Source organism: Xylocopa sonorina, chromosome 14 (genome assembly GCF_050948175.1).
Source record: "Xylocopa sonorina isolate GNS202 chromosome 14, iyXylSono1_principal, whole genome shotgun sequence".
NCBI lineage: Eukaryota > Metazoa > Arthropoda > Insecta > Hymenoptera > Apidae > Xylocopa > Xylocopa sonorina.
The window spans coordinates 3,450,599-3,478,130 of record NC_135206.1 but is presented as its reverse complement, the minus strand read 5'-3'; the positions used below and the strand labels follow the sequence as shown (position 1 = coordinate 3,478,130).

Here is a 27,532-nt window from a genome sequence, read left to right as displayed (position 1 = left end):
TAACGGGTAAAACAATTAAGTTTCAGCGAATCGAGAAATATCCCATTGTCCAGCGGGATAGCGTCGGATAATTATTGTACGAAACTTAGATGACCTAATCGCCCAATCGCGGACAATCGCGGATGAAAAGGTGCGCGCTGTCGCTGGGCGACTGCTCGAATTAAAATGCGATCAGTCCTCGAGGAAGCTGCGAAACGAGAATTCCTTTTTTCTCGTCGCGTTGTAACGTTCAATTAGCGGCGTGTTCTCATAGTCGCGCGATTAAGAAACGGCAACGTGTTATATATCGCCTTGCCATAAATTTCGCGGTGAGTAACGAGAGAGAAATTCCATTACAAGCTCCTTATCGAGATGTGGCTCCACGCGAACAATAAAACCAGACGAGCTCGTAAAAATTTACGACGCATCGGAGTGAAATATCAGGAAGTAGCGATGAAAGAGGGCCACGTAACTGCAGACAATATTAATAATGTATACAATGCTTGAAAAAAGAGCGTCAGTCGTAAACGAAGGAGCAAGTAATCGTTCTCGTCGACAAGAAAACGTGTTTACCCTGTTTCGAGCGAACGCTGTTCGCCAATGACTTCAACACGAGCGTATGTGCGCGACGAAAATCTCGAAAACGCGTGCCGATGATTGCGTTCCCCGATAACGACGTTAAATCGCGTTTGCAGCCGCCGCGTCGCTATCCAAATAACTTTAAACAGTAATGATCCGAGCCATTGGTATTGAAATTGAACATAGATATCTCGTAAGCCTCGTCGATGGAAGTTTCACGCTGTTTACCAGCGAAACCTAATTTCACTCGACTGTTCGCGTGGCGAGACAATCTGCGTGGAGATAGCCTGCGTTTCGAGAGCAGGCTGCGATCGTGTGTTACAACTTATTCACGCGCCGTTCGCTCGGATCCACGATAATCGACACCGTTATCCATACCCCCATTTTTATATTATCGTATCTATTCATAGCTACTGCGAATATTTAATCTCAGATTTCAGAATTATACATATAAAGTATACTCGTCGCTGATAATGGTAACAGAGTGATCAGAAATTTAATTAGAACAGTCACGACTGATAGAAATAAAACGAACCACTGTTAGATTACGAATTCGTCCAAGAGAAAGATTTCTTCGACTATTTTTCTGAAAGTAACGCTTAAAATTGTCTCTTCGAAATCAACAGGAAGCAGTACTCTTACACCGCTCATTTTTGTAAGCTGTGTAATCGCTCAACCCGTCCGCGATGTATAAAAAAAAAAAAAGGAGGAAGTACGAACCCAGCGATCGCGGTGACAGATACAAACCGTGCGAACGGATATGCCATCGAGCGTGCGAAACGCGCTGCGAATCCCGTTTCTCTTTGCATAGGCGAACGATTTTTTATTTCCACTGCGCGACGCGACATCGAGAAGCATCCTCGCGTGAATTTGCGAGCACGAGAATTCCCGTCGTCATCGTTGGCAGCGACGGAACTGGTTCGATTTTTGGGCACGCGGTGGACGCGCACGTGCACGACTCTCTCGATCGAGCGTTCCATCGCGTGCAGAGAACCCGCTCACTTCGAACAGCGCGTATTCACGCTTCGAAACCGTGGTTTGCCGCCACCGGATGTCGAGTCTCGAGGAGCGTGCACCGCGTGACGCTCGCAGAGGGCGAATAGAAAACGCACTCACCGGAGTTGGTGATGTTATCGGTCCAAACACTTGCTGCGAGCGTCGATAGGAGGAAAACCGTGGTGAGGAGCCGCGAACGGTCCCTGATGGTCCCCAAAGCACGATTCACACGTTCACTGATCATCACGATACCAGATAGACGAGAAGATACGCGACCGGCATCCCGACTGAGGGATCGCGCGTTTCTCCTTCCCCTCACTCTGCCGGCTGCTGTCACACTGCACAGTGCTCTCCCCACCACGAGAGATTTCCCGCCACGAGCATGCGCTTTCTAACTCCTGAGCTTCCCTACCACCCCTCGACGCCACCCCGGCACCCTTAATACGACTCACTTATCTCTTATCAATAGATGACGATTAATTATCGTTGTACTTCTAACCGAGTCGGCTGCGACTTGCTTGTTAACCGATTCGAGCACCTGTGGAACGTTCTTTGAGCCACCCTCTCGCGATCTTTGTCACCAGCGCACCGAAATATCGAGCTACCCGGTAGAGAGACGCGATGTCTGTGATTATGGGACGAGAGGAATCGCGTTTCGCGATTTTGGGAATTATTCGTGCTATTGTAGGATGATTTGGAAATATTCTGGAAAATACTGGCGGTTAGTGGATATTTATTTTGTGTTATTGAATGTATCAGGTTGGTAGATGGTCGAATATTGGAGATGAATTAGGCTGAAATGTCAATTTGGCTAAAATTATGGGTTAGACCACTATTGTGCCGATAGCCTCAATTGTGCGGCATAATTTTGCTCCCCATCACGGCGAGCAAAGCGTTCGCGTGAATACAAACCGCGCTTGAAATAGTAATAAATGTAGCCGCGTGTCATAAATGGTAATTACAAGTTTTAAACTTGTCGTCATTCTTGGCCCCTCGCTCTGTTACAATCGCCTCGTTCAAAGTGTCTCACCCCCTGAGTCTCTGAGTTCGAAGGGGTAGGTAAATAACTCGAGAGAGCATTTCGCGATTGCAATTGGTAGTTCCTCATTGACACAGCTTAAATCTCGTCTGGAGATGCTCGCCGTTTCGCTGCTCTCTCCTGGATATTTGCTTAAAAACAGCGAGACGGACACGCAGATTAATATTCGATCGTTTCTTCGCGAACGTGGCGGATTTTATTCGAACGGCAGCCATGTTGGTCCCGCGCGAGGAAATATTTCGGACAACGCGCGGAATATTCATCGATCGAGGAGGAATGTCGATTATTCAATCAACCAGCACTACGGTACACTTAATGACTAAGATTAGGGATCGTCGAAGCTGCTTCTATTGTGATTACGATAGATCGTTAGGCGATATTAATCATCCCATCTGAACTGAATGGACCTATAAACGCGAGACGAGCAGGATTATATATATTGGACACCTGTATTAAATTTCGCGTACTCTATAAAATTCAGAAATGGTCACTGTCAATAATAATAATAATTACGCTTAATATTTATCACAATAGCAAATGTATAGAGAGACTGAAATTAATAATAGAGAAGCGTGAATATTATAAATGTTTAAACTGTTAACTAGCGTTCTACGATCTGGAATGTCGATTGCAACAATTACGTGTAAAATTTCTAATATTTTCATTACTATAATTGCTCACAGCTACAGCGTTAACTCCTCGAAAGCGTGAAATGGATACCTCCAGAAACACGTGTTACCTGAGGATACTGTTGAATCGTATTTATCGCGACAATTTATCAGCGGTTCTACTAGCTCGCGATACTTAAAACAACCATGGAGCTTGTGTAATCTATGTATCCACGCCTACGCGTGGCAAGATCACCGAGGGTGAACGATGGCCCACGGAGGTGCGGATTAGAAGATCGTGGCATATGGAAAAACGGCGAGGATAAGTTCTTACAGATGCCCACGGTGGAGGAGGCGTGTCTGAGAGACTCGAAGGCGCCAGAAGACACACTGCCATTGTAGCCTCCAACTTCTGACGACGCTCTGGCCCTCCTTTCTTCTTCTCTTTCGTTTCCTCGTCTCCCCAGGCCACCCCCCGCCGTCAACAGGAATCCTTTCTCTCTACTTTTCCGTACGTTTGCGCACCCCTAACTGCACGACTATCGCCTGCCAGTATCACGCTAGCCCTCGAGTCTTCGAGCACGAGCGAAAATTCACCCCCTCCTCCTTCTCTTCCTTTCGTCGATTCCGAAACCAATCGACCACGCTCGGCTACGACCCTCCATCCCCTTCAGCCGAAACCTTACCCCCAACCTTACCCCCAACCTTACCCACGAACGCTTTGCATTCTATCGCGAACCTTTCAATCTCTCCTCCTGCTCGCCTTTCTATCTCCTGTATCAGATTTGTCTCTATTTCGAATGGGTTTTAATAAAATGAAACGTTGTTAGAATCGTTCAGACAGAGATTCTTCGTTCTCAGAAGGATTCGTTCTCGCGAATAAAAGTCCTTCTGCATTAACGCGAGAAAATAGTTCAATTTTCTCTTCTCCATCTTTTCGACTTTGTTTTGAGATTTTTGTCTGAGAGAAAGGAGCCAGGAGACGAGATCATTTTACAGGATTATTTTGCCAGACTGTGCGTGCTTTTAATAAGGCGAAAGGTATATATAAGGGTGGACCGCGGGACTCTTAGTCATTCGCCATATTCCCCAGATATTACCCCCACCGATTTCCACCTATTCAAATCCCGTCGAAACTTTTTGAATGGAAAAACTTTTCGAAATGACAAAGAGGTCATTGGGGCGTCAAATTAATTTATTACAAAAAGGCGAGGCGTTTTCTGTTGGAAGGCGAAATTAAATTATAGCGCGCAGCGATGTAGTAACGAGAGTTTCCGCCACCTTTTTTTATTTCGATAATTCGTTGACACTGAACGCTGCGAGATACAGAACGACTCGCACGGAAGACGTGTCGTCGTATCGACGAAACGATCGATGCATCGAGTGTGGAAATAGTTACTGCGGATGGTGGTCGATACGTCGGACAATTGTTGGGGATGAAGTAGAGCCTAGCGCGGCGCGAGGCAGCGGAGCGCGTTTCAAGAAAAGAAGTATCTATTTCAGAGTCAAGTTTGCCCATCAAGTTACTATATAAACAAGACGATAAAAGGCTGTTCCGCTGGAATAGGCGATACGATCATTCACCGGTTGCACCGTCGGCGAAACGAGCATCGTCGGAGCGATTTGAGCGCGTGGCGAGAGAGCCTCTGGGAATAAATCTTGCTCGCCTAATTTGTCGTCGATAAATTATTCACTCGATTCGATCGTTCTTCCTTCTGCTCTTAACCCTTTCGAGTCTCGTCCGCTCGCTGGCTGTCGTTATCTCTAACGCGACCACTCGTTAAACCTTCTCGCGCGTACTCCGCGCGAGATCTGGGCATTTACAGTCCCCTTTCGATCGCGGATGGAGTAATGAGCGGTCTGTTTGAGCGATCAAAGTATCGATGCGTGCGTGATTCGGCCACCATGGCGGTAATTTCTGAAATACATGGGAAAATAATGAACCCCCCACGAATATCGGTCAGACGCGAGCTGGTAATGATTCAAAATGTCACTGATGGTTTTTGCAACTGGATGCGGACCTTTCTGTTGGTACAGCGTTTTGTGACACGATCGCTGCGATAGGAAGCCACTCGACAAGGAGAATTGATTATCGATTCGCGCGATGATAAAATTAATAACCGTAATCGCGATTTATTCTGATCTTTCGGTTGAAATCGAAAGTAAAATTGGTAAATCTTAAGCCGCAAGCATCGTTGGAATCCATTAAGAGGTGAAATCGCACGATTACGATCGATGCTCGAGCTAGGCTACTTATCTCCTCGTGCCCACTGTAGTTTGGACGATCGGATTACGTATACTTTGTATTCCAGCTGACTGTGCAAAGCAAACTTACGCAGGAGGCGAGCTTTTCATCGGAACTTGGCACGGTTGGTGGGTGAACGTGGACTCAGCTTCGTCAGTTCTCACAGTTTCATAACAAAACGATGGTAATTATAATTGTACGCCGTTGGTTATTCCACGAACGGAATAAAGTGGAGTGATCTCGATTCGAGGATGATTTGTCAGTGGAAAATGTCCGCCAGAGGTATTTTCCTCAGCCTCACGGCATTATGGTTCGAAACAAAGGTGTATAATACGATTTGCATTGGAGCCGAAACGCTTTGGAAGGCCACGCATCTTCGTGTTAGTAACCAAGGATGCTGGGAACATGACGCTTGGCTACTTCGAAAGCAGCAACCGATGCTCTCTACCGTGGATACAACGACGGATACGATGCCGATGTATTTAGGAACGCAGCACAAGGCAAGCTCCCCCTCTCTCTCTCTCCCTTCTATCTGCCTGCACACGGCCACAAAGTTACATCTCGCAAATTGCGTTTGTCAACAACGGCTAATTGCCCCCCTACCGGAAATGTTACTCGACTATGAAGAGGCTCATAATTAGGGCAATGGAACCGCGGAGAATTCAATTATTTTCCCTAGATAAACGTAAAGTAACTCGAATCGTCATCGATTCGATGCTTGCTGCCTTTGCGAACACTTTGCGAACGACTCTCGTCCCACGCTTTTGAAGTCGAGTTGAATCTGTATAACGCGGACTGATGGTCGAGCTGTATTTGGATTCAAGTAGTACGAATCAATGCTTGATCCGTCTGGTGAATCTCCAAAACTATACTATTTACTTGTAATTACTTAAATCCAATCGAAACGTTGCTTTTTATGGAGGAAAATTTGTAATTAGAACAGTTACAGTTACTTTTCCACAGATTTAAGTAGTACAACACTATATTCGATCAGACATACGCTGAATATTCGAAGCTAGCTGCGTAATCAATGATCCTGTGGAAATATCTTAATCATCGATGAAATATAGTTAATTATACATCACGAAACAATATCAGAGTTTATTAGTTTGTTAGAAATAACGATATTTCAGACTCTATATTAACTCCAACTTTCTCTCTCAATCTCTGTTTGTTCTACTTGTCGAAACTTTCCTGTTTCCATTTGTCTGGCTATATATGTCTGCCTCTACTTACTCGAGTTGCTCAGTCTACATCTATTTGCCTGATTCCTTTCGTCCACTTCTGCTAACCCGTTTCAACCCAGCCGCTTTTATTCTTCTGCATATGTGTCTGCATTTCTACTAGCTCGAGCGACACCGTTCGATTCAGCCCCCATCGTACGCTCAGATTTTCGTAAACTTCGTTCGAGGCACGCGAGGGAATTTTGCAGAATTCCAGTTGACAGAGAATCAACTGGCAGGCACGCGGTGATTCACAAACTTCCAATAGACGCGGTAACAGTAATCCCGATCCCGGAAACGCACCACCCTCATAGTATATATGCCATCCAGCGGTTAAGTTGAGTGGGTGACATAACGAGGTTACCAAGGAATGCAAGGACAGGCTTTCAGCGGAGTAGTCTCTGTACCTATAGACGCTGCCACCCTCGCACCCCTTGCTCTCCATCTTCGTTCGCCTCGCGCGCATTATAGCCAGCCCCCTCGACTCGACTCTTGCCCCTTCTGGCCCTCTGTTTCCAGGGTTTCCGCCTCTATCCCGTCCCAGCCTCGACACCCTCTACAATCCCGTGCAAACCTGCCTTTGTGGTGTACGGTGACCCGACCTACGCCACTATCCACCCGAATTACAACTACCCTATTCCCTCAAAGTAGCGACAGACGTACACCCCTACGTGCCACGCGGGTATATACAACAGTTTACGTGCTGGCACGATCATCGAGTCGCCAAACTCCATTTGTGTCTTCGCGGTATTTAAACAGCGGGCGTCGAACGGGGGGGTGGTTTTAGGGCGATGGACCGGATAAACGAATAGCCAGCTTGGCGAGAAGGGCAGATATCGATTGCTGAGTTTGAGTACGAGGTCTTTGCGAGCGGTTCGAGTTTGTCGATCTCGCCAGAGGAAAATACAAACGCGATGGCATCGCTGTGTAATATAAAATCTGTCGAAGCGGATCGTCGTCCACTTTGGCGCTCGCGATTGCGAGGAGTAACGACGGAACGTGACACTCGACGGAAATATAATCTGAGCGCACCCTTTGCCTTTCCCTTCAATTGCTAGACAACAAATTGCTCTCTCGAATAACAAGATAACCGCGGATGAAATGGAAATCAGTTTATATTTACCGGTAAAAAGTACTCGCTGTAATTTTGGATCGCAGGATCGAGCAAAGGATGATTTAATATATTATGAGAACAGCCAGAGAAAATGGAATTCTTGTATTAATATTTTCTATGTCCGCAGCAGTGATTGACTGTACAACTAATTAAAATATAGTGCTTTCTGATGCGCGCAGAAGAGAAGTTTGCAATTATCCTGGACATTTAAATGCCCGAGTCGAGCCGACAAAGCGACAATCGAACGCATTCCGAATTTTCGTAGCGCGAACGCGATTGAAAGCGCAACTAAATTCCGCTCGACGATACGGCGTCGGTTTTGAAAGAGATCGCGGAGCGTTATCGCGACGCTAAGGGTAGGGGGCAAGCGAAAACGGGCCTTTGTGCGGGGCAAGTTCGTTTTAGAAATATGTTTGAATAGCTGTCAATGGTATTTCACAAACGAGAAGTCATTTAAACGCTTATGAGCACTTGATGCTGATAGGAAAGTCAAATGCACTGTTTCCTCCTCCATCCCCTATCTGGTTCAACCCCATCTCCGCTCCGCCTCGTTCCTTTCTCCGACGCGGAACAACAAATCGCCCCGCGCGGTTTCGATCACGTCGAGCTTCCATCTCCTTTCGTGCACAGAATACAAACGAAATGTATTATCAATCCCAAAATTCCATCCGCAACATCAGAAAATATTTTTAAAATAAAGTGTCTCTTTTGCTAAAATAATTTATAACAGTTAATCAAGCAAGGCTGATCGCTTATTCTCGTCGCGTTCGACTCGAAAGCGATCCGAGGGGATTGGAATTTTGGAAATTTAACCCAGGATCATCGCGCAGCGACTTTCTCCGCGTGGCTCGCGCGACTGGCTGGCGAGGAACGAGGCGGATCCGGCTCTCGAAAATATTTGCGCGCGTAGCCGATCGCAAACACATAAAATAATAGGTGTGACACGTCCGAGGATGCCGCAAATGCGGCGCTACCGGGCTGCAGTTTTGTTTATTCCATTTTGTTTGCCCGGCTACGCGGTACCTCCAATTTCCAGGTCCGATATCGTCGTTAATATCGATCCCCACTGTGCTCCAGAGCGGCCACACAGTCGACAACGTCCGTATAATTATAGACGAGATAACTCTTCGCGCGTACACTTGACGCACACGACCGCGCGCAAATAGGTATTAATCTTCGCGGCCGATCATTAAACTAATGAATGATGCATACGCGACCCGGGAAATAGAATTAATACTATCTGTAGCAGTCAGAGGGGAGCGGAGATACGCGTGGCAGGGTTATCTTGCGGTATGCAATACTCGTCTGAGCGATTGTCTGAATAGCTAAATCACGTTCGACGCGCGTCGATTGAGAGCTGCGAGTTGATACCATAAGTGCGTGTGACCCTAAATGCTTGCGAGTTACGCAACAGTTACGACAGGCTTATTTCGATGGAACTTTGGACATCTTTAGAGTAGACGAGAATGTTAATTGGTGAAGGGAATCTTGAAAGAGTTGTCCTGTTAAGAGACGTCTGCGAGTTGGTTCTGGACGTGAAAAGAAGCGCCAGCTGACTCGACAGCTATTGTACCACAGTTTTTTATATAAAGACAGGTTACACCATTGTACCATCCATCGTAACCTCCAGTTTTCGTATCGAAAACTGCGGTACAATGGCTGCCAAATGAGGCGACGTTCTCGTTGATCCTTTTTTACGCCTACGAAAAGACTGCTCCACAAAATGCCAGCATAACCTCTTAATAGATCACCGTAGGCGAACTGGGAATATCCCTACGCCACGAAAAGACCTGCGCTATCGATAAAAACTCGCTGGGATCGTCGTGTCTCGCGATAAAGTCCGTTTAATACAGATTCGACGTTGAAGGATACGCGTCGCGCTTTTCACTCGCTTGGAAAATTATTCATAAACAATTAAGGGAACGAAACGTTCGGTTACTATTCATATTCGTGAAAATAGACGGAGGCGAAACATATTTGTCGGTCCTCTTTGAACTTATAAATATGAAATTTGCATAAATATTCTAGCGTTATGGTATCCGCGATTTAGCTGTTATTTATTTAGTCGAACTCAGCTTTTCGTTACGAGAGGCAGTGAAACATCCACTGGAATTCATCAAAAATTACCGCGACGATTGATTTATCTATTGAACTACGCGCGACATATTTCCTATGTAATTAACAAAATAGTATCCCCATCAATATCTACGTATTCTGGCCAGTGAACGATACTCGAATTCCAATTTTCTAAAATACAGTGGACGGTGCTCGAAACGAATAACGCGCGAATCCTTCGTCCCTTTTGTCACGCGACGGCCATTGTCCTCTTAGCGCTTCTTTTAGTGGCTGAAATAAATAATAGCGACGTAGTGACAAATCAGAGCTGGTAACGGGGGTTGTTCAACAGTGACCCAGTGTACTCGCGTCAATTTTTCTTCGGTTATGGCAGCGGGTAAGGGGTCTGGCGGTTATCACGAAGAAGCAATACACTGTGCATCGGGACATCGCGTCTCTCGGATCGATAAACTCCTCTGCCACTGGGTTTGCCTTACAATTTTCACCGAACCGATGGCCCATTCGCCATAGAACTACCCCACCATCAGAGAAATTAATAAAGCAACTTTTAATCGCAGCAGAACGAGACGAGCGTGGATGCATTTCGAGCGACGAGACGAATAAAATTTTAGCCTGCGTTGATTATAATTGAATGAAGAGAGGCGCGTGTATGGGCGGGTTATATGGATTTGCAACCCCCCCAGTGGGGCACCAGCGTAATCTATCTATCCGAACTGCCATTCAACGGGTGATAAACAAAAGAGCCGTCAAAAGGTTGAAGCTCGGTGAAAGAATCCCGCTCGTGACGTTTCCAAGCTTCGAAACGTGATACGTTACAGCCGCTTATTTCTTCCACGCGTGAAAATAATGCGCGCGACTGTATGAATATATTGCGCCAGGGTATCTTCCGGCGGCCCTTTATTGTCGCGAGCCACGGCGCACTCGGATAAACGTTCCTTTTGTTCCCTCTGATTGATTGTTATCGGACTGGCGCCGATATCGAAACTCCTCCGCCGGGAATAACAATTTTTATAGGCGCGCGCCGTCGACGACGCGAAATGTTTTACGTTTAACGCCGTTTTCGTTCGTGAAAGGTGGCGAGAAAAATGACGAATCTCGAACCAGAGAACGAGTGGCAACTTTTGTTTGTACTCTGACGTAAATTCTGGGCAATTTGTTCGCGGCTTAATAACTCGAAACCTATTCTCGCGGCGAGCAGAATTCGCATTTAATTTTCTCGACGTAACTCGAGGGTGGCGCCCAGTGAAAGGGTGACCAACGCAATTACCGATCGTGAGAATGTTTTTAATTTCAGCGTTCCGTCTGGCGGAAAACGCCTGCGGGTTATATACACACCGAGTAGTTTGCTCAGAGGTTCTCTAAGAATCGTGGATCCGTCCGTCGTAAGCTTTGTCTCTCGACCGTGCTCGTCGTATTTCTCGCGGCGTTTGTCGATTCAAAGCGTGATGGACTTGCCAGCGACTTATTAAACAGACTTCGCCATCAGCTCTTGAAAGAAGGAAGCGTATTATGACCAAGAACTGGCTGATAGATGAATTAAAAGCGAGAGAAATAGCTATGCGAAGTGACCACGAGTAACAGGTGTTGCAGACGCGACTGTTTTGAATGTTATTAATGTATTAGAACGCAATAAGTGCGTGGAAGTGTAGGGATGAAATAGCACTGTACCAGAAACTGGTACGTACACGAGTAGGTCGGGACGAATAATGGAGAACACTGTCAGAGACAACTCGCGTCTGCACAAAATCGGCAGAAGGTACACGCGAGCATCCGTCGGCTTTTTCTGTCTTCCACCCCCTCAATATTCACTATTGCCGTTCCTAATTGCAACTCGAGGGCTCAAGGGAGCAAAAATGGCACGATGATGCTCGACGTCGCTTCTCGTTTCGAGTGCATCGAGCCTCTCGCGATTCTCTTTCAACCCTGTGTAACTCTTTTCCCTTGCCCAACTTTGTCTTCCCGAATCAACCAAAATTTCCGCTCTGCGCTCCTTCTGCATTTAAAATTCACTTTCTCGAACGATCTGCTTGTAAACTATTCAATAGAAAGGAATATCTAACTGAAAATCCTCCATTTGTCACTAGTTATTCGAAAAAAAAAACTCTAACTAAATCGAATCTCGACTATCACTGTTGTTCTTTCATCAATCGTACGACTCGTCAGGCGATAAGTCATTAAAATTCACGATGACGCATGTACACAAAGGTCCACGCACGCTGTTCGTCGCAAGGTGAAGAACCGCCAAGGAAAGTCCATTCTTAGGGAGTCCCCTGTTTAAGACGCACGCACACACTTTCGTGGATAATCACGCATAAGCAGAACTGTGTGAACGATGATAAAACGAGACGCTGTCTGACACTGGCTCGCGCGACCCGTGATAAAAAGAGATCCGGTATTCCCAGCAGAACTGTGCACATATACACGATTCTGAAACACATGCACGAACTCCGTGTGTTGTGCAAAACACTGACATGGTAAGATTGGTATATAAGAGCTGAGAAACTGATCGTTCGGTACCAAAAGCACAGTGTCTCCTGCAGTCGCACAAAGAGGTGAGTACCACGTTAACATATGTACGTGTAATATCGTTGATTGCTCTGTACGTTTCGTACTTATTCAATTTAGCTCTACGCGTTCAAATTAGAGCAGATGGTGGATCTAATTCTAGTGTAAGCTGCCTGTTTTAAATATAGTCGCGTAAACGCCGTCAAAGTGGTCATTAAAAGCAGATTCTCCTCGTTACGCGTCCGCACAAAGTATAATTCACGTTCCTATCGTAACGGATTCGAATTTCATAATTTCCCCGAAACTGCGGGCCAATTAAACTGTTCGCCGCTTTGAAGAAATATCGTGCGTTCGATTTTAAATAAAATTCTATCCCCGCGTATTAATTACGACTTAATTACTTTATGAATTTTTTATTGGTACCCGTGCACGTTATTTATAACCATACAAATACGTAGGTGGAACCCTGAGAATTTAGTACGCGTTACGTTTAATGCATTTCGAGTGTTAATCATTCGCACGATCATTTTCAGATTACAGAAATTAAATATACAAAATGAAGGCGGTGATGTTCGTCCTGGCTGTATTTGCGGCACTCTGTTCAGTATTTGCATTTGTACCAACTATGCCGGTACCAACATCAAGACCAAGACAATTCCCAACATTCCCTGGGCAAGGACCGTTTAATCCCAAAGTAGGTTGGCCATACCCAAGGCCACAAGTAAGTAGAAGAAATGTCTACGAACGTTGACTCGATTTCTATTTCTTCTCGAAAAAAGAACAATCGTGGTAGATTTATATGTACATTGTCGTTTTTGTTGCAGCGAATGTTCTAATCCTCGATTCATCAACCACCCACGCGATTAAATGGAACAAATTAATTCCTATTACCTGACGCTCGAATATCGATAATGTAATTAATTTTATAATACTGCGATACAGAAGCCACAACATGGGATTACATCTTAAATGGAATAAATTATTTGTTAATTAAGTTATTCAGACTTTCTTCATTTCCAAAACACCATTTTTTTTTATCATTTAGCGACGTGATAATTAAGCCACTGGGAAGCTAAATTGATTATTGATGAATAATCTCTGAAGATTATATTGTGATAATGACTATACTATAATAATTGAAAATATGGGTTTCTAAGAAGATCGAGAGTCTGAGATTCGAGGACGAAAAGTGAACGTTGCGCGAGTTTCATTTTTAACTAGAATTATTGCATTTGTAGAATCGCTGTTTGCATTATTTATTACTCCTCTCGCCTGGCACATATATATTGCTGTATTATGTTTTTAATTCTTATGGAATTCGCACGCACAACTGGTCACGTAAAGCAATCAACGGTGAATATATATATCACCGTGAAAGCTTAATTTTAACAAGCACATTTTACCCGGGAACGTGATATTTCAATTAAACGTTCAATCGAATAGTAAATTGGCCATTGATATTTCCAGGCGTATATAAGCCAAGTTGATAGAGAATAACTTCACCCCACCCTAGATTATCGGTTCTTCTTTTTTTTATCGCTGCTAAAAAATCTAGAAAAAGATTCTCCTTCTTTTAATATTTAATCGAAACGATCGTTTCATGTCTGGACAAATTTTTTCTATCGATCGTTATGGAAGTACCGCAAAAAATCTGTACCCCAAAGCTATCAAATTAATCGGTTATCGCGAAGTAAATTTCGCGAAGATTTTCAATTTCATTTTACTCCTCGTTAAAGATACAAAACTGGAAGAGTGCAGGCACCAAAGTAGCTTAGCGTCTGCAGTACATTTGCATCCCTTTGTGCGATTACAAAAGTGGTAAGGGGTGAAATGTTCTTAAGAACGATGAGTAGGTAAGAGCGAGGCTGTCTAGCGCGATGAAATGAACGCGCATCCGAGAAAGTTTAGACGCCGCGAAGGGAAGTAATGAGTGCATTATAAAACGCGTAACAACTCTAAAAACAGGAAATACATTTTATTCGAATTTACGTTATAGCCACTCGACGTTGAAGTAATATTTTCCATTCGCGGTGCCCGCGATATTTTCATTTCCCTGTTCAAAAGCGACGGATATATATTATTTTCAATGCCAACAGCAAAAGTATCCTAATACATCGCTGACTCGGCCACATAAATATCGTACGTCCACGTTTTATTTTTATTTCGCATCTTACAAAGGGATCCTGCTCCTTTCTTCATCCTGCGTGTACGTACATCTTCCTCTGCGCGGATTTCTTGCTGCCAATATTTATATTTATCAAGTACCTTCGATTTTAATAACGCGAATGCTAGGAATCGACGCACGATCCAATCATATGACAAGTATATCGTTCGATTGGATTCAATTTTTGTAGCCAACAGCTACACATCGAAATTCTGTAACGCTGGCAGTATGTGGAGGGTAACAGCGTTCACGCATCACATCTAATGAGATCGTGTGCAACATTTGGCGCAGCTTGCGTAAAATAACGTCAACAGGGACCGCACAATTCCCTTGTATCGTTGCTGTACAATGGAACAGTAGAATTGTTAACGAGAAGTCTACGAAAATCATTGCGTTCAAACTCTCGCGAATTACACTACTTAGAAATTCAAGTAGATCAGTAAAAAGTGAAGATTACAAACTGGTATTAATTCACGTTCACTTCCATTTGCCCGCAATATTTTCTTTGCGACAATAGGAACGCTTGCCCTTTGATACAATCCCCAGCAGTAATTAAATACTTACGAACAGCAGCGGTTAACTACTGGTACCAGTAATTTCTCGTTAGAAAAAGGAATCACCCTCTCACTCTCCTCTCGCGACCACGTAACAGCGTACACAAAGGGTAGCTACGTTCCTGTCTCGAACACGTTCCACGTTCACCCTTTAAAACAGAACGCGCGCGCGCGCGCTGGTACAACCGTGTAGCCTGGGAATCTTTATCGGAAGACGATACACAATTACAAGAAAACAAGTTAATCCGCGAGGAAGGGCCGGATAGGGGCACATAACAGTTCGTGCCAAGAGTCGCGTACGGCGGCGGAATGTAAATGGAGGATTCGATGAGATCTTTCTCTTCGTAATGAACACGGCTGCGCTGGAAGTTGTTGGGCGGTCCGGTACTTTGCCTTGTGCATTTTACGGTATCCTCGCGTTAATACGATAAGGAGAAAGCAGTCTCGTTCTCGGGCGTACCTATAATTTAAATTGTCCGCCACCCTCGACGACCCACCCTCGTCGCTTGCTAATGTGAGGTGATACTTAAAGCGGAACAATTGGACGACGCGGATAACTCCAGCCTCCGCGTCTACCACCTACACGCGATCTACCCCATCTGTACAGCCAACTGCTGTTGCTGCCTTCCACGCTGACATTTTATCAACGTCGAGTTAACAATCGCAACGATGCAAATGTTTGCGATCGTGAACGTTGTTAAACATGTAGAATACACTATTCGATTCGCGGGAATGCGACTCGAATTGGAACACAAATGGACAGGATCGAACGCGATTAAATACGATCCCAGAAAAAAATTTAAATTAGCTACAGCGACTCTCGATCTGAGTTCTCAGGTTTTCATTTCGTTCCTCCGCGTTTGTTCACGGTTTTTTAAGGTCCAAGTAACCGTCGTTCGAGCAATCGGGGCTCGATACGAACGATCTCGCATCGACGTCGAGGGAGGACGAGTAATAAGTCGAAAAATCCGATAACATAAAAAGAGATTTAGCGGATAGCTATCGGGGGAGTGAGTGCAACCGGTGATAGTAAATATTTACGTAACAGAACGTTAATACGTAACCCCCTCGGGTGATGTAGAATCCCTCATTCCTGGCCTCGGTGGTTTCTCACGCGAGATAAGATGGCTGCGCCCGTGGTATAAGCGGCAACCTGAGTTGCAACGCGGGCGTCCTTTATTCAAGATTTGCGCAATAAGGATAACAACGGTTGGATATATATATATACGTTGCTTACTGAGAAAACTCTAACGTACCCGTCGATGGTCGAGCGTCTATGTACAATGGAGGGTTCAATTTTCAATCCTGAGCCATTTTTGTCGCTTCTCCAGAGGCACGTTTCCAGGAACGATTCTAAAACTTTATCGATACTGCCGTTCCCACAAGTGTAACAAGGTTACATAAATACAGGGCAGAAGCGCGGATCGTATTTGTACATTTTTATCGCGTTCGAGTATCATTTAAAAGCATCGCGGTGCCATTTCTCGCCCATCGCGCTCCTCACGCGGGGGTGGACGGTGGAAATTTAAAGAGTTTCCAACGGCAATGCATACGTAAGAGAAAGAAAGACATTTCCCCCGTCGAAATTGGACAGTTTTATATGCATCCCTTGAATATTTTTCTGGTAACCGAACCGGTCGATCAATACTACCCGGGTTATTCTTTTCAGTACATCGTCCCGGGCGTGTAAGAAGCTTTCGTTGTGTTAATCAGCCGGTAACCTAATTAGGTTCTTCACCTGCCGCTAAGTACCCTCCTTGGGAGGAAAAAAATCCTCTTTATCGGTACATTTTATTTTCCGCCGCTTCTTTCTACCTCCTATCGTTCCTCAGAAAAGTAACCTGTACTGTACCTACTTAACGATACGATATAGATGAATCAATTACCAGCGATCGTGTAATTAGTATTAAGTCGTAGACTTTCAGTCGATCTTCCTTATTTTCCCGTCGATGCTTCCGAGCAGCTCGTATTTTGGATCAGAAAATGTTGAGAGGATGATTTAATTGGATCTCTGCATGGGTTAAACAGAGAAATGGAAAGGTTCTAACATTTTTAACGCATAAATAATCACGGCGAGTTCGATTGCTGCGATACGTTTAGTCAGTGGAGTCGATCGTTTATGGTCAGACACTTCCACGAGATCTGTTTCTCATGGAGGGAAAATCGGGACAGTGTAGCCGACTTTAACGAGCGAACGGGACGCGGAATTCGGGATCAAGAAAATATCTTGGCTCCCTGGGCCAGACGCCATCCAGCTTTTCCGTATCAGCGAGTAAACGACCTCGAACCGATCGTCCTCTATTTCATGGAGAAGTTTCTGTTCCGCAACAGCTGCAGCCGCAGTCGATGCCCCTTCGGTTGTAACCGAAAGTCTTTCTGATTCTGAATGATATATAGCCGCTGGTACATTAGCGATACGTTCGAGTCGCCCAAAATTCCCGTGCTCTTTTCGTATCGACGCGCGCTTAGGTGAACTTCGTCTCGACAAGCGAATTACCGTCGAGTAACGTTACATCTTCGACGCTGCAAGTTGGATGTAGTTCCGATGCAAATTCTGCGCCGTTCCATCTTGCTCCAAGTATCATCTAATCAGGCACGAAGTTTGCTCGCGGAATCATCCGTCCCGCGAACGTTGTCACTCTCCAGCCGGAAAGTGTTCCCCGTCCATACTTCCATTTAGTACAGAATACGCGATTAGTTCGCGAGTACACGAAAGAATATTCCTATGCGTTGTCCGTGAAATTCTTGGGATGCCTCTGAAATTACTACGGCAAGAAAAGGGATGTTTCAGACAAGGGTTGAATGGTTTCGAAGGAACAGAGGAAGCTGGTAGATAAAGGGGATTTGATGCGGGTACCTTTTTATGGGCAGACATGCGAGGGATACTTGTATCTTTTTATAGAATCATACATTTTTAAATGCGTATGGTAACGTCAGCCTCTTTTAAGGAGGATATTTAACATTTTATGGCGAAAGAGAGACGTCCACGGTTAAATATCGCGCAGGAACGAGAATAATTTCGTAACATCCCCTCGTAACGCTTGGATCGATAAAACCAGAGTAAAATGAACCGTGTGTACCTTCGATTTCATCGCGACGATTCGAAACCACTGTGTGGGTATAGTAACAAGCGACTTGATGGACTCGTCGCGATCACTCGTGCTCCATTGTTCGCTAACTACTCTGCAAGCATCGCGCAGGTCGCGTAAAGCATCCTCTGTGTTCCGCGTAAACGAGAGGCGTTTCGGCAACTGCCGCGATTCTATAAACGAGTCACTTCTCTTTGTCCGCCTATCAGATAACGCTAATTACTCCAGTACATTACGCGAGTGTTAGCCACGAAATAACGAGTGCGCACCAGTCGACCCATGTGCACGCGTCCACGTTTACCTCTGGCAATGCCTATCGCGTAGGTAGACGCGGCTGTCCTAATTACCTACGGCCCGGCGAGACGCCTTCTTGCCTGCATGTAAACACCTTCATTACCACCGAACTGCTCCATAAAATATCCCTCCGTCCCGTCTACCATCCACCGCCGAATGGCTGCTCGATGCTGGCTGCAATTCGCCCAGCGATATTTTTCATCGACACCTTTTCTTTGCCCAATCGAAAACGATCGTGCAATATCCGAGAGATTCGACGATTATTTCTAAAAAAAAATCAAGAACAAACGTAGCAGAAATATTTAGGGGAAATTAATATAATTTCTGTGTAAAAGGAGGTTAATTGTGAAGATTTTAGGAGTTAAACGTGGAGCAGTTGTACACTGCAGAGTCGCGTGCGTCGAAGTGATATTTCGCTTGAGATTGTTACGTGCGCCTGATCAAACATGTTTGAGGAATATGTTATGCGATCCTGTGTATACGAACCAGAAAAGAAACGCTACATACTTCTCCCCTTTTAGCAATCGACAGACTGAACCAGCTCTATGTCTGAAGCTCTCCCCTTCAGCCCTTACTTGGTCTTTCCACCTTCACGATTGAACGTGAGCCCAACATCGGAATAAAACTACGGAGAATACTACCTCCATCACGTTAACGTCTCTCCTCCATCTTCTATCGTGCAGACCATTTATTTCGATCTTAACCAATGTCTTTTCAAGGCTCCTTTCAAATTGCAACGAACCGATTGCGGCGTTCGAAAAAAAGATCGTACGGGCGACCAGATTGCACGCTGCACGTAGTGCGATGCGAACGTCGATTGCAAACAACACGTAATTAATTATTAGAGAGTGTTAAATAATCGTACTTTTTACTTTTGAACTTGTACCTCGAATTCTCGCAACAATTGCTGCGAACAGTGTAGATAGTTTAATTAGATTTCTGTATCCTTTGTTTTATCACCAAATTTGCATCGAAAGTAACATTACAATTGTATGCAAGAACAAGTATAAATCTGGTTATTGAGTTAAACGTCGTCCACGAAATTTCACGACCACCCCATTCGCGATATTTCAAAGGAACTCCAATTTTCTTACTCGCTAGCGTCCGTTCCTTAATCTGATTTAAGACTTCATATTAGATTGAAGACGATTCGTCCGCGTTTCCTCTACGAGTGTTTCTTAAGATTGATCCAACTTCAACCGACTTCTTGATACTAAAATTAACGCACCGTCGTAGGATCGCTTCCTCAACGTTTCCAAAAGGAAATCACCACTAAACAAATGTATGGTCCCATAAATTCTTCGCGTGCCTCTGGCCTCGAATCGAATTGTCAGGCAGAAAATTAAGAAGATCGACGGATCCTTCTGCCTGTTGATAAAACGGCGACTTTACATCGCCAAGAACGCGCGCGTCGGATGTGAAAATATTTTCAGGGCGATAATAATCTACGGTTGACACCGGAAGAAGGTAGCGCTGTTATACCAGCGAGCGAAACAGTCACTAAAACTGCTATAGCGTGGATATAGTGGGGCTGGAAGTGGCAGCCGGCAGGCAGTGGCTGGGCAAAGGGGTTGTGCAACCCCCTTGGGAGCTAGCTCGGTTCCCGCGTGTTACAGCACCGTCTCCATGGCGCGATCTATCGCCCCATTGACCGCTACTCCATTATCAGGATAGTAATACCGTAACCTCGTATCCGTAACCCTGCCCTCCGTGTTATTCCCACCCCTTATTCCAACGCCCAACCCCCTCGTCGCCCCTTTCCTTCTTTCTTTATCTGGAAAGCTCTTTGTTACGAGCGCCTGGACACCTCGGGAAATATTACCCGAGCGCGGAACTGCTTTATATTTCCGGCGAATAACTTCACCTGGAATACATCTGTTCCCAATCAGCCGGGCGATTCGCCATTTTCAACGGGACGCGGCCCGAGTGGACGATGGAAACTTCTACCAGCGATCGTTTAACCTTCGCCGAAAGCGTGGACGGGTTTTAATCTAACTTTAATTGCGGATCCTGTTCTCGAACGATTCGCCATTTCGCCGCGTCACGATGCACCCCTGAACGCGAGGCTCCAAGTTTTAATTCAATAGTTTTATCTTCGCTCGCTGGACGGGGGTGGTTGTCTAGAATTCGTGGGTACCAGCAAAGTTTCGGATGTTTGGAGAAGATTTCGTGCACTTTAGATCGCTTAATATAAAAATAAAAAAACGAAGGAAGATGTGGAGGTTGAGGTGTGATGTATAATAATAATTCCAGTGGTGTGAAGATGTAAAGTGTTGGAAATTTTGTACTCAAAATCTGAAGTATAATATGTGATAATTTGTACGCTGCTGCACGGAGTTTTATGGCTCCATGACGATCGTGTAAGTAGATCAAGACGCGACAGAAGATCTGGGTCAGAGAAGCTGTGGAACCATGCATCTACAAGACCGCTGTCTCTTTGATCCTCCCTTGTGAATAATAAAAACGCGAACGAAGTTGCCACGTAATTAGATGAAATGCACGCATCTAGTAGTTTGCTCGATGCAAAGCCAGGGCTACGAAATTTCTGCTCAGCAGTGGAAAGGATCGACCATTCGGTAGTCATCCGTAAACGTTACGATTCGAAACGGTGGCGCAATAATTTTTTCAAGTTTACGTGCGGTTTTTACACGAACAGGGTTGGGAATGTAACCGGAATTTTGATCAGCGACATTGCGATGCCTAAGACGTTCCTCGCGCGATCCTCCGCGTCGCGTCTCGTTCACGAAATGATACTCGATCGATCGTAGGAGCGGATGTACTCGATAATTTTCGAATATCCCACGCGGGGGTGGCGACGGTCATTTAAGCTGCTCGCCGGGGCGTGCTGCGAATTTGTTTTATCGCGTTTGTCAGTGATCGTAAATAGCAGGGACAATAAATAATGGGAGTTCCGCGCGTCTGAAAGCGTAAATCATATGGACGCTTCGTTCTTGGCCAATTACCAAGAAGGATATATTCTCGCGGAGGAAAGGAACACCAGTTTACCAGAAATCCTCGCGTTACTGGCAAAAACTGATAATAGCTACGGGCCAGACGACTTCTGTTTAGAGCTTTCCCAATAATTTACCACGGCGTGTACCCCGAATGAGACTTAGGCAAGTCGTCAAACGCGATACCCGCCATAAATTTCGCGCCTCAAGTCGCGCTACACGGAAAGATAACCAACAAATTTATAGGGTATAAACAATCAGAATTGGGTCAGGATATTTTTCGCGCCTCTCTCTTAGAAAAGTACGAATAACGACAGCGATAAAAATGTACATATTTCACGCTAAATTGATCCATCCCCAATTTTATTTCATTTTGATTACAACGTAGGGGAAGTAAGCATCGTTATTGCAGCAAGAATGCGGAATGAGATTTGCGTGCTAAAACAATGCGAGGCTTGATTGCATCGATGCCGTAATTAAAGCTAAAAGCAAGCAAACGAAATATTAAATGCACGTAATTTGATAAATTAACGAAGAAAAATTATTCTCGATTACGCGCGCACGCTAACTTTTCACGTGTATTTTAACGAGCGTGCATTTTATAGTGTGTTTATATTACGATATTTCATATGTGCTTACGTATTGTTACTATAATTTTATTGCCGTGTTACGTACATGCGTACACTTAATTATTCTGACCCTACGCGACGGCTGATACGTTGATTTATACTACTGATACTTGCTGGTGCTAAGTACGCGCGAGATTAATCGATTCTCTTGCAAGAAAAAAGCGATCCACTTTCTCTACAGCGAAAGGATTAATTGTGAATGTTAAATGAGGGTAAATAGTGCTCAACTGCGAATTAAAACGAGGATGAAGCATCTAAAGGAGATCTCGCCGAAGGCAAATGGAGCCTCCACCATATTCCATCAATTTTTGATCGGTAGCCGTACCGTATCGAGAATCTAATAAATATTTACCGAATTCACGAGGAGTAACGAGTTATTGGTTTTATTTTTATCAACGATAGTTAAATCGTATCTCTCCGTTCCAGAAATAATTGGAGCTGCCTCGGATCAGTCGAACGAGGTGTCCAATAATGAACATTGCCGACGTGTACGCAAGTTTATTCCCATGAAACGGGATAATACATTCGTGCGCGTTTGTATCACAGATTTTAATAAACCTCGGGCACAATTTTTACCAGCAAATAGACGATTGAGACATTTTTATGGACATTTCTTTTGGATACCCTCACGCTGGGCTAAATAATGAAACAGCTATTACATGAAAATTCCGTTCCGATCATCCATTACCGACGACAATATAAAATTCTACCGGCTCGCTTTATCGTTAATGATCGGCTAATTGTAAGCCATCACCGGAGTTGTATGATTTTAATTAATGTAAGCTTCATTATGCTTTATCGGTAATAGCTTCCCTGCATCTTTCATCTCTGAAATGCTTTTTATTAAAACTGCGAACGGAGGTAAAAACGCGGAATAGTAACGTACCATCGCTTCATTATAATATTCAGTTACGCGTCCACGCGGAAATGAACGCGGTGAAAGCACGTATATCTCCCTTTTCTTACGTGTTGTGATATTAAAACCTATATTCCCGCTGTGGAAATGTTACAAATGACAAATAACGTATCGCAGCGAAACTTTGCACTGCGTTGGATAAAACGAACACGGTGTAAATATTTTAAAGGGAGCAGATATATATAATATAACACTACTGTGTCGTTCGAGGAAGTTACACCGGATGTTGAGTTGTTCTCGCAGAATTTCATAAGCCTGCAGCCGCAAAGATGCTCAAATTAATTAACGGACTTGTTTCTGATTCCGCTCCAAAGTGAATTCTGTCGCAATTAAATTATATTCGCTCTGTACATCGTTTACAAGGTTCGTAAAAGCGATCTTTGGTTGTCGCGAGACAAACTAGTAGACGAGTCAGCGACAATTTCTCGCGGTCTCACTGACATTCAATTACAATACGGGACTTTAATCCCTCTCTTTTTTTAATGGTACCCCATTCAGAACGCTAATGCAATCAGACATTATTATACAGTCCATTACTTCGTGATGGCCAATGCATTGTCAGAACTGTTTTTGCTTTGTTTCTTTTTTCTCTCGCGGGCATCGCGGCGTTGCGACGAGGCTAATGATTTTCCTATAAAGTGTAACGATTGACGTCGCGCTGTATCGAGGCACGCAGCTGTATTCGAAAATGGGTGAAAGTTAAAGCGGCGCGTGTCATTCGATGAACAAAATCGAGACGAAAAACGTGCTCAGTTAATTATCGAACCATCATCTGAAAACACGAATGGCTGGTACACATCGTGGACCAGATTTATCCCAAAAATAATTCGTCCACCGTTCGAAAATTACCTCGCACACGATCTTAAATAGGTGCACATCCGAAAATACGTATAAAGACTTGGCGCACGTAACCGCTATCAGCAGGCTGGTCACGTAGCTTTGAAAATCTCAACAGATAGAAGCGGACTCGGAGCACGGAGTCGAAACGCCGAGCAGTCCAGATGGGAATACACCCTTCCGTTCTTCGATCCGCTGTACATACGTCCGATTCAACCCTATCGCGCGAGAGGGGTCGGTGTCAGCGAGTTTCCAGCGTGAGAACTCGGACACAGCATCCGAACTCTCATCTCTGACCACTCAGACTCATCTCATTACGCGCGCAACAATCTCACTTCTGCCATTTTTGTCGCGCGACGATACAGATCGCATATGAAACACACGTGCAGACTGCGAATAGTGGATTCGCGTGGACAATGAATTTTTTTTTATTACTAGATAGACGTAACTATAGTGGTGATGATGGTTTAGAAAGATATAATTTATAGTTCGTGTCGTAGAAGGTTCGCAGATGGGAATTCAAATATTGAAACTTTACATTCGCCACAAATACTTTCATGAGACAGATAGGCCACTATATCACCCATATGCATTACGATTCGTGTCGCATAGCACAATATGCATAAGAATATGGCTTTCCATTCGGAAAAACGATTGTGAATTGTGAATGATCGTGATCCCGCCGCGCATCTTCGGTATTCTACGTTTATAAAACAAACACCGGGACCGTGCATCTTTTATTTACGCGGTTGCAACTTTTGAAATGTTTCTCGAGGCTCTAAATAAGTATTCGAGCAACTAAGTTCGAGCGTTACATAATTAAACACCGACCAGCATAAAATAACCGAGGTAGAGATAAATTTTACACGGTAGCATAATTTTACTGTTGAAACAGTTAAGTGCACCCTTGCGTCGAATTTAATTCAATTTAAATTTCATTCGAAAACTGACTTACTCATGCTTACCGCTGTTACAACGAGGAGTGGTTGTAAATTAGATCGAAGTGCTTTAGTTACAACAAGTAATTAAAAATTTAACCATAATTAAGGGTCTAGAGCAGACGAAGAGTCAATTAACGCGAATTTTTGAATTTTTACACAACGAAGATGAAAGAGAAGATCTACTTTCATTTTAATTTCTCGTAGATTGATGGTTTCCTATTTTAATTCACGACGAGAAACGTTTCATAAATCAAAATGTTATTAACCAAATTGTACATATTCCAAAGTTGAGCTGTTCTTTACTTTGTGGGAAATCGCGTTAACCGGCGTTAAAAAATGTGGTTTCGAGAGAAACGCGTTTAAAGTTCTCCGTCACGTCATTTCGCTAGCTGCACTTTTAAATCCCGGCCCGTATAACTTTGTTAATATTCCACGTTTCGCATAAACTTTTTTCGACGGATTATTTTACAAACCTTCACGCCAACCGTGAATAGGAAAAGAGAAGAGAATCCGATTCCCGGCGAGTGCAATATCATAAAAATATGCGCGGGTAATAAACATATTTTCCAGGGTAATAATCGTGATTGATTTTCCGATATAACAAGAATCTGTTACCTGGAAAGGAGACGCAGATGAGATACAGCTGCGGCAACCGTCGACCATTTATAACAGGACAAATACAGATGGAGAACTTCTTGAAGCGTGAGACGTCGGAAGAATTTTTCCAGCTTTCGACAGGCTTTCCTTTCAGCTCTCGTCGCGTACAAAGTAATAATGGGAAATCGAGCGAAAAAGTGTCCGTTCAGTTCCCCATGCATATCCCCGACACCATTGCTAGATCGAACTTTCGATAAAATTTCGTAGTGCCATTGAAACTTCTACGCGTTGCGAATAACAATCCTGCGAACGATCTTCCTTTGCTCTAATTGTACCTGAATTGATAAAACGTGTCGATATCATTTCCAGGAAGTGCCACTGTACGGTTTAAACGATGGAATTTGTATCGATAAAGTTTTATCTTTAACGAACCAACGATTTTCAAAGAACACTGACTCTGTGAAACTGATTTTTGCTTATTGTGGATTCTCTCGAAAACTCGGAAACTTTGGAAACTCCAGTGAAAAGTGACACTGACAATAAAACCAGTATTGGGTAGATATATTGAGTATTGATAGATTCCGGATGGCGACTGTAACATATACATATAAATGTATTTTTCTTCCGCGTCGCTCTTCGCCACCTATACAGGTATGTTAGATATTAAAAGATATGTTAGATATGTTAGAAAATTAAAAGCTTTGAGTGAAAAATGTTTAAACACGAGCTACGCCCTACACTAGTGCCGGTTTGAAAATTTAGAACAGGTCACTGGCAATAGGTGCAGTAGGTATATTGTTCACCTAAATGCGAGAGAAAAGAGTCTAAGTCTGATGATATTTCTGAAACTTTTTGACGAATATTCATTGAAAAACGTGTAACCAAATTAACAAAGTTCGAACTACAGGATTTAGTGTCTGACAGTGAAAATTATTGGAGATATAACCATCGACTAGCAGAAAAAAATTAATTAACTACACTTGCGACTTGATGAAAAATTGGGAACGTATTTCAAAGTGAAATACACACAGAGAAAATATAGAACTGTTCAATATATTGATTATTTGAGCTGCTTGGACGATCGCAAGCTCCCTTACCATCGACCAGTGTGGTTATCAACTAGCTTCTGTAGTATCCATTAAAGATGTTGAAGAACTCTCTAACGTTTGTGCCAACAAGAGGAAAGATTACTGCTGGTAGTCTACCGTTTGTGAATAAATCGTGTAAAGAATCCACAGTAATATAAAATGCATATAACTTAAATCTAATGCGTAGTCCTTAGCATGATATCGTTTACGAGAGATTAATTAATCTCTCGTAAACGTTACCAAGTACCCAGGTCCACCAACGAGGAGGTGACTACGCAGGGACCCATCCCTATGTCCCTAATCCCATCCACCCTCCATTACATCTATGTGTTCTCGGTACAGAAGGTACCGAGGACTGACTCTACTTGTCAATTTAAACGCGGAATCCATAATACATTCTCTAAGATCTAACATAGATTTTAGAGATTGCAGTATGGACTTAACGAAAGGGGTGATAAGAAATGCCATTCTCTTACCCAAAGTGAAATTTCTAAGATGACTCTACTCACACTTTAGCAAAATTAAAGTGTTCTACGGTACGATAATTAAGGCGATGACAAAATTAAGTTAAGTTACAGTTAAGAAAAGAGACTAATTTCAACTAAGAATTGAGATGAAATTCGCGACGCGATCAAAACGAACAAGTACCAAATAAACCTGCGTTACATTCTCGCGAGAGCATTCTAACCCGATGGTTCAGCACTAGTCACTAGGTGAACCGTACCCGACGCGAATCGCGAACAAGTTATGCCACGTCTTACGTCGAAACAATTGATACCACGCTCTCCCCAATGGTGAATGCGGGTACCATCAAGAATTCAGCGAGACTTAGCAGTAGGACGCATTGCTCAACGAAAGAACGAACTTCGCAGACCGCCCCAAGCCGTCTTACAGCAGGTCCGAAGACCCCAGCGGCACGGGGTAGGAGCTACTCGGAACGAACCCGCGATGAGCGCGTCCAATGTACTAAGCCTATACCCAAGTCGAGTACCCAACGGGCGTACCAATCGACAAGGGCTGCGAACTCTCAATGGGCTCCGAAAACCACATCAGTTTGATTGAGTATCGACTATTTCGCTGCGTGGAAATGGAAGACTAAATCTCGAAC

The 27,532-nt window shown here is 44.1% G+C and overlaps 2 protein-coding genes across 3 annotated transcripts in view; one reads left to right on the top strand and one right to left on the bottom strand.

Annotated features, from left to right (window-relative positions):
- LOC143430439 (lachesin) overlaps positions 1-26,497 on the bottom strand; it is a 119,758-nt gene extending 93,261 nt beyond the window's left edge. The window contains exon 1 of one of the 2 annotated variants that reach the window (XM_076906740.1): positions 26,434-26,497. Coding sequence is in view for 1 of the 2 variants with exons in the window: in XM_076906739.1 (XP_076762854.1) it covers positions 1,675-1,798 (124 nt within the window). In the remaining variant the exon portion in view is untranslated. Of the gene's footprint in view, positions 1-1,674; positions 1,864-26,433 lie in introns of those variants that run through there. The other variant, XM_076906739.1, reaches the window with a different exon arrangement.
- LOC143430513 (abaecin) lies at positions 12,395-13,313 on the top strand. Its single transcript, XM_076906828.1, has 3 exons — positions 12,395-12,411; positions 12,898-13,085; positions 13,189-13,313. The coding sequence occupies exons 2-3, from the start codon at positions 12,921-12,923 to the stop codon at positions 13,198-13,200; spliced, it is 177 nt and encodes a 58-aa protein (XP_076762943.1). The 5' UTR covers positions 12,395-12,411; positions 12,898-12,920; the 3' UTR covers positions 13,201-13,313.
- Positions 26,498-27,532: the final 1,035 nt, after the last annotated feature.

Coding starts and splice junctions, on each gene's coding strand:
- LOC143430513 (XM_076906828.1), top strand. CDS start 12,921: ATGAAGGCGGTGATGTTCGTCCTGGCTGTATTTGCGGCACTCTGTTCA.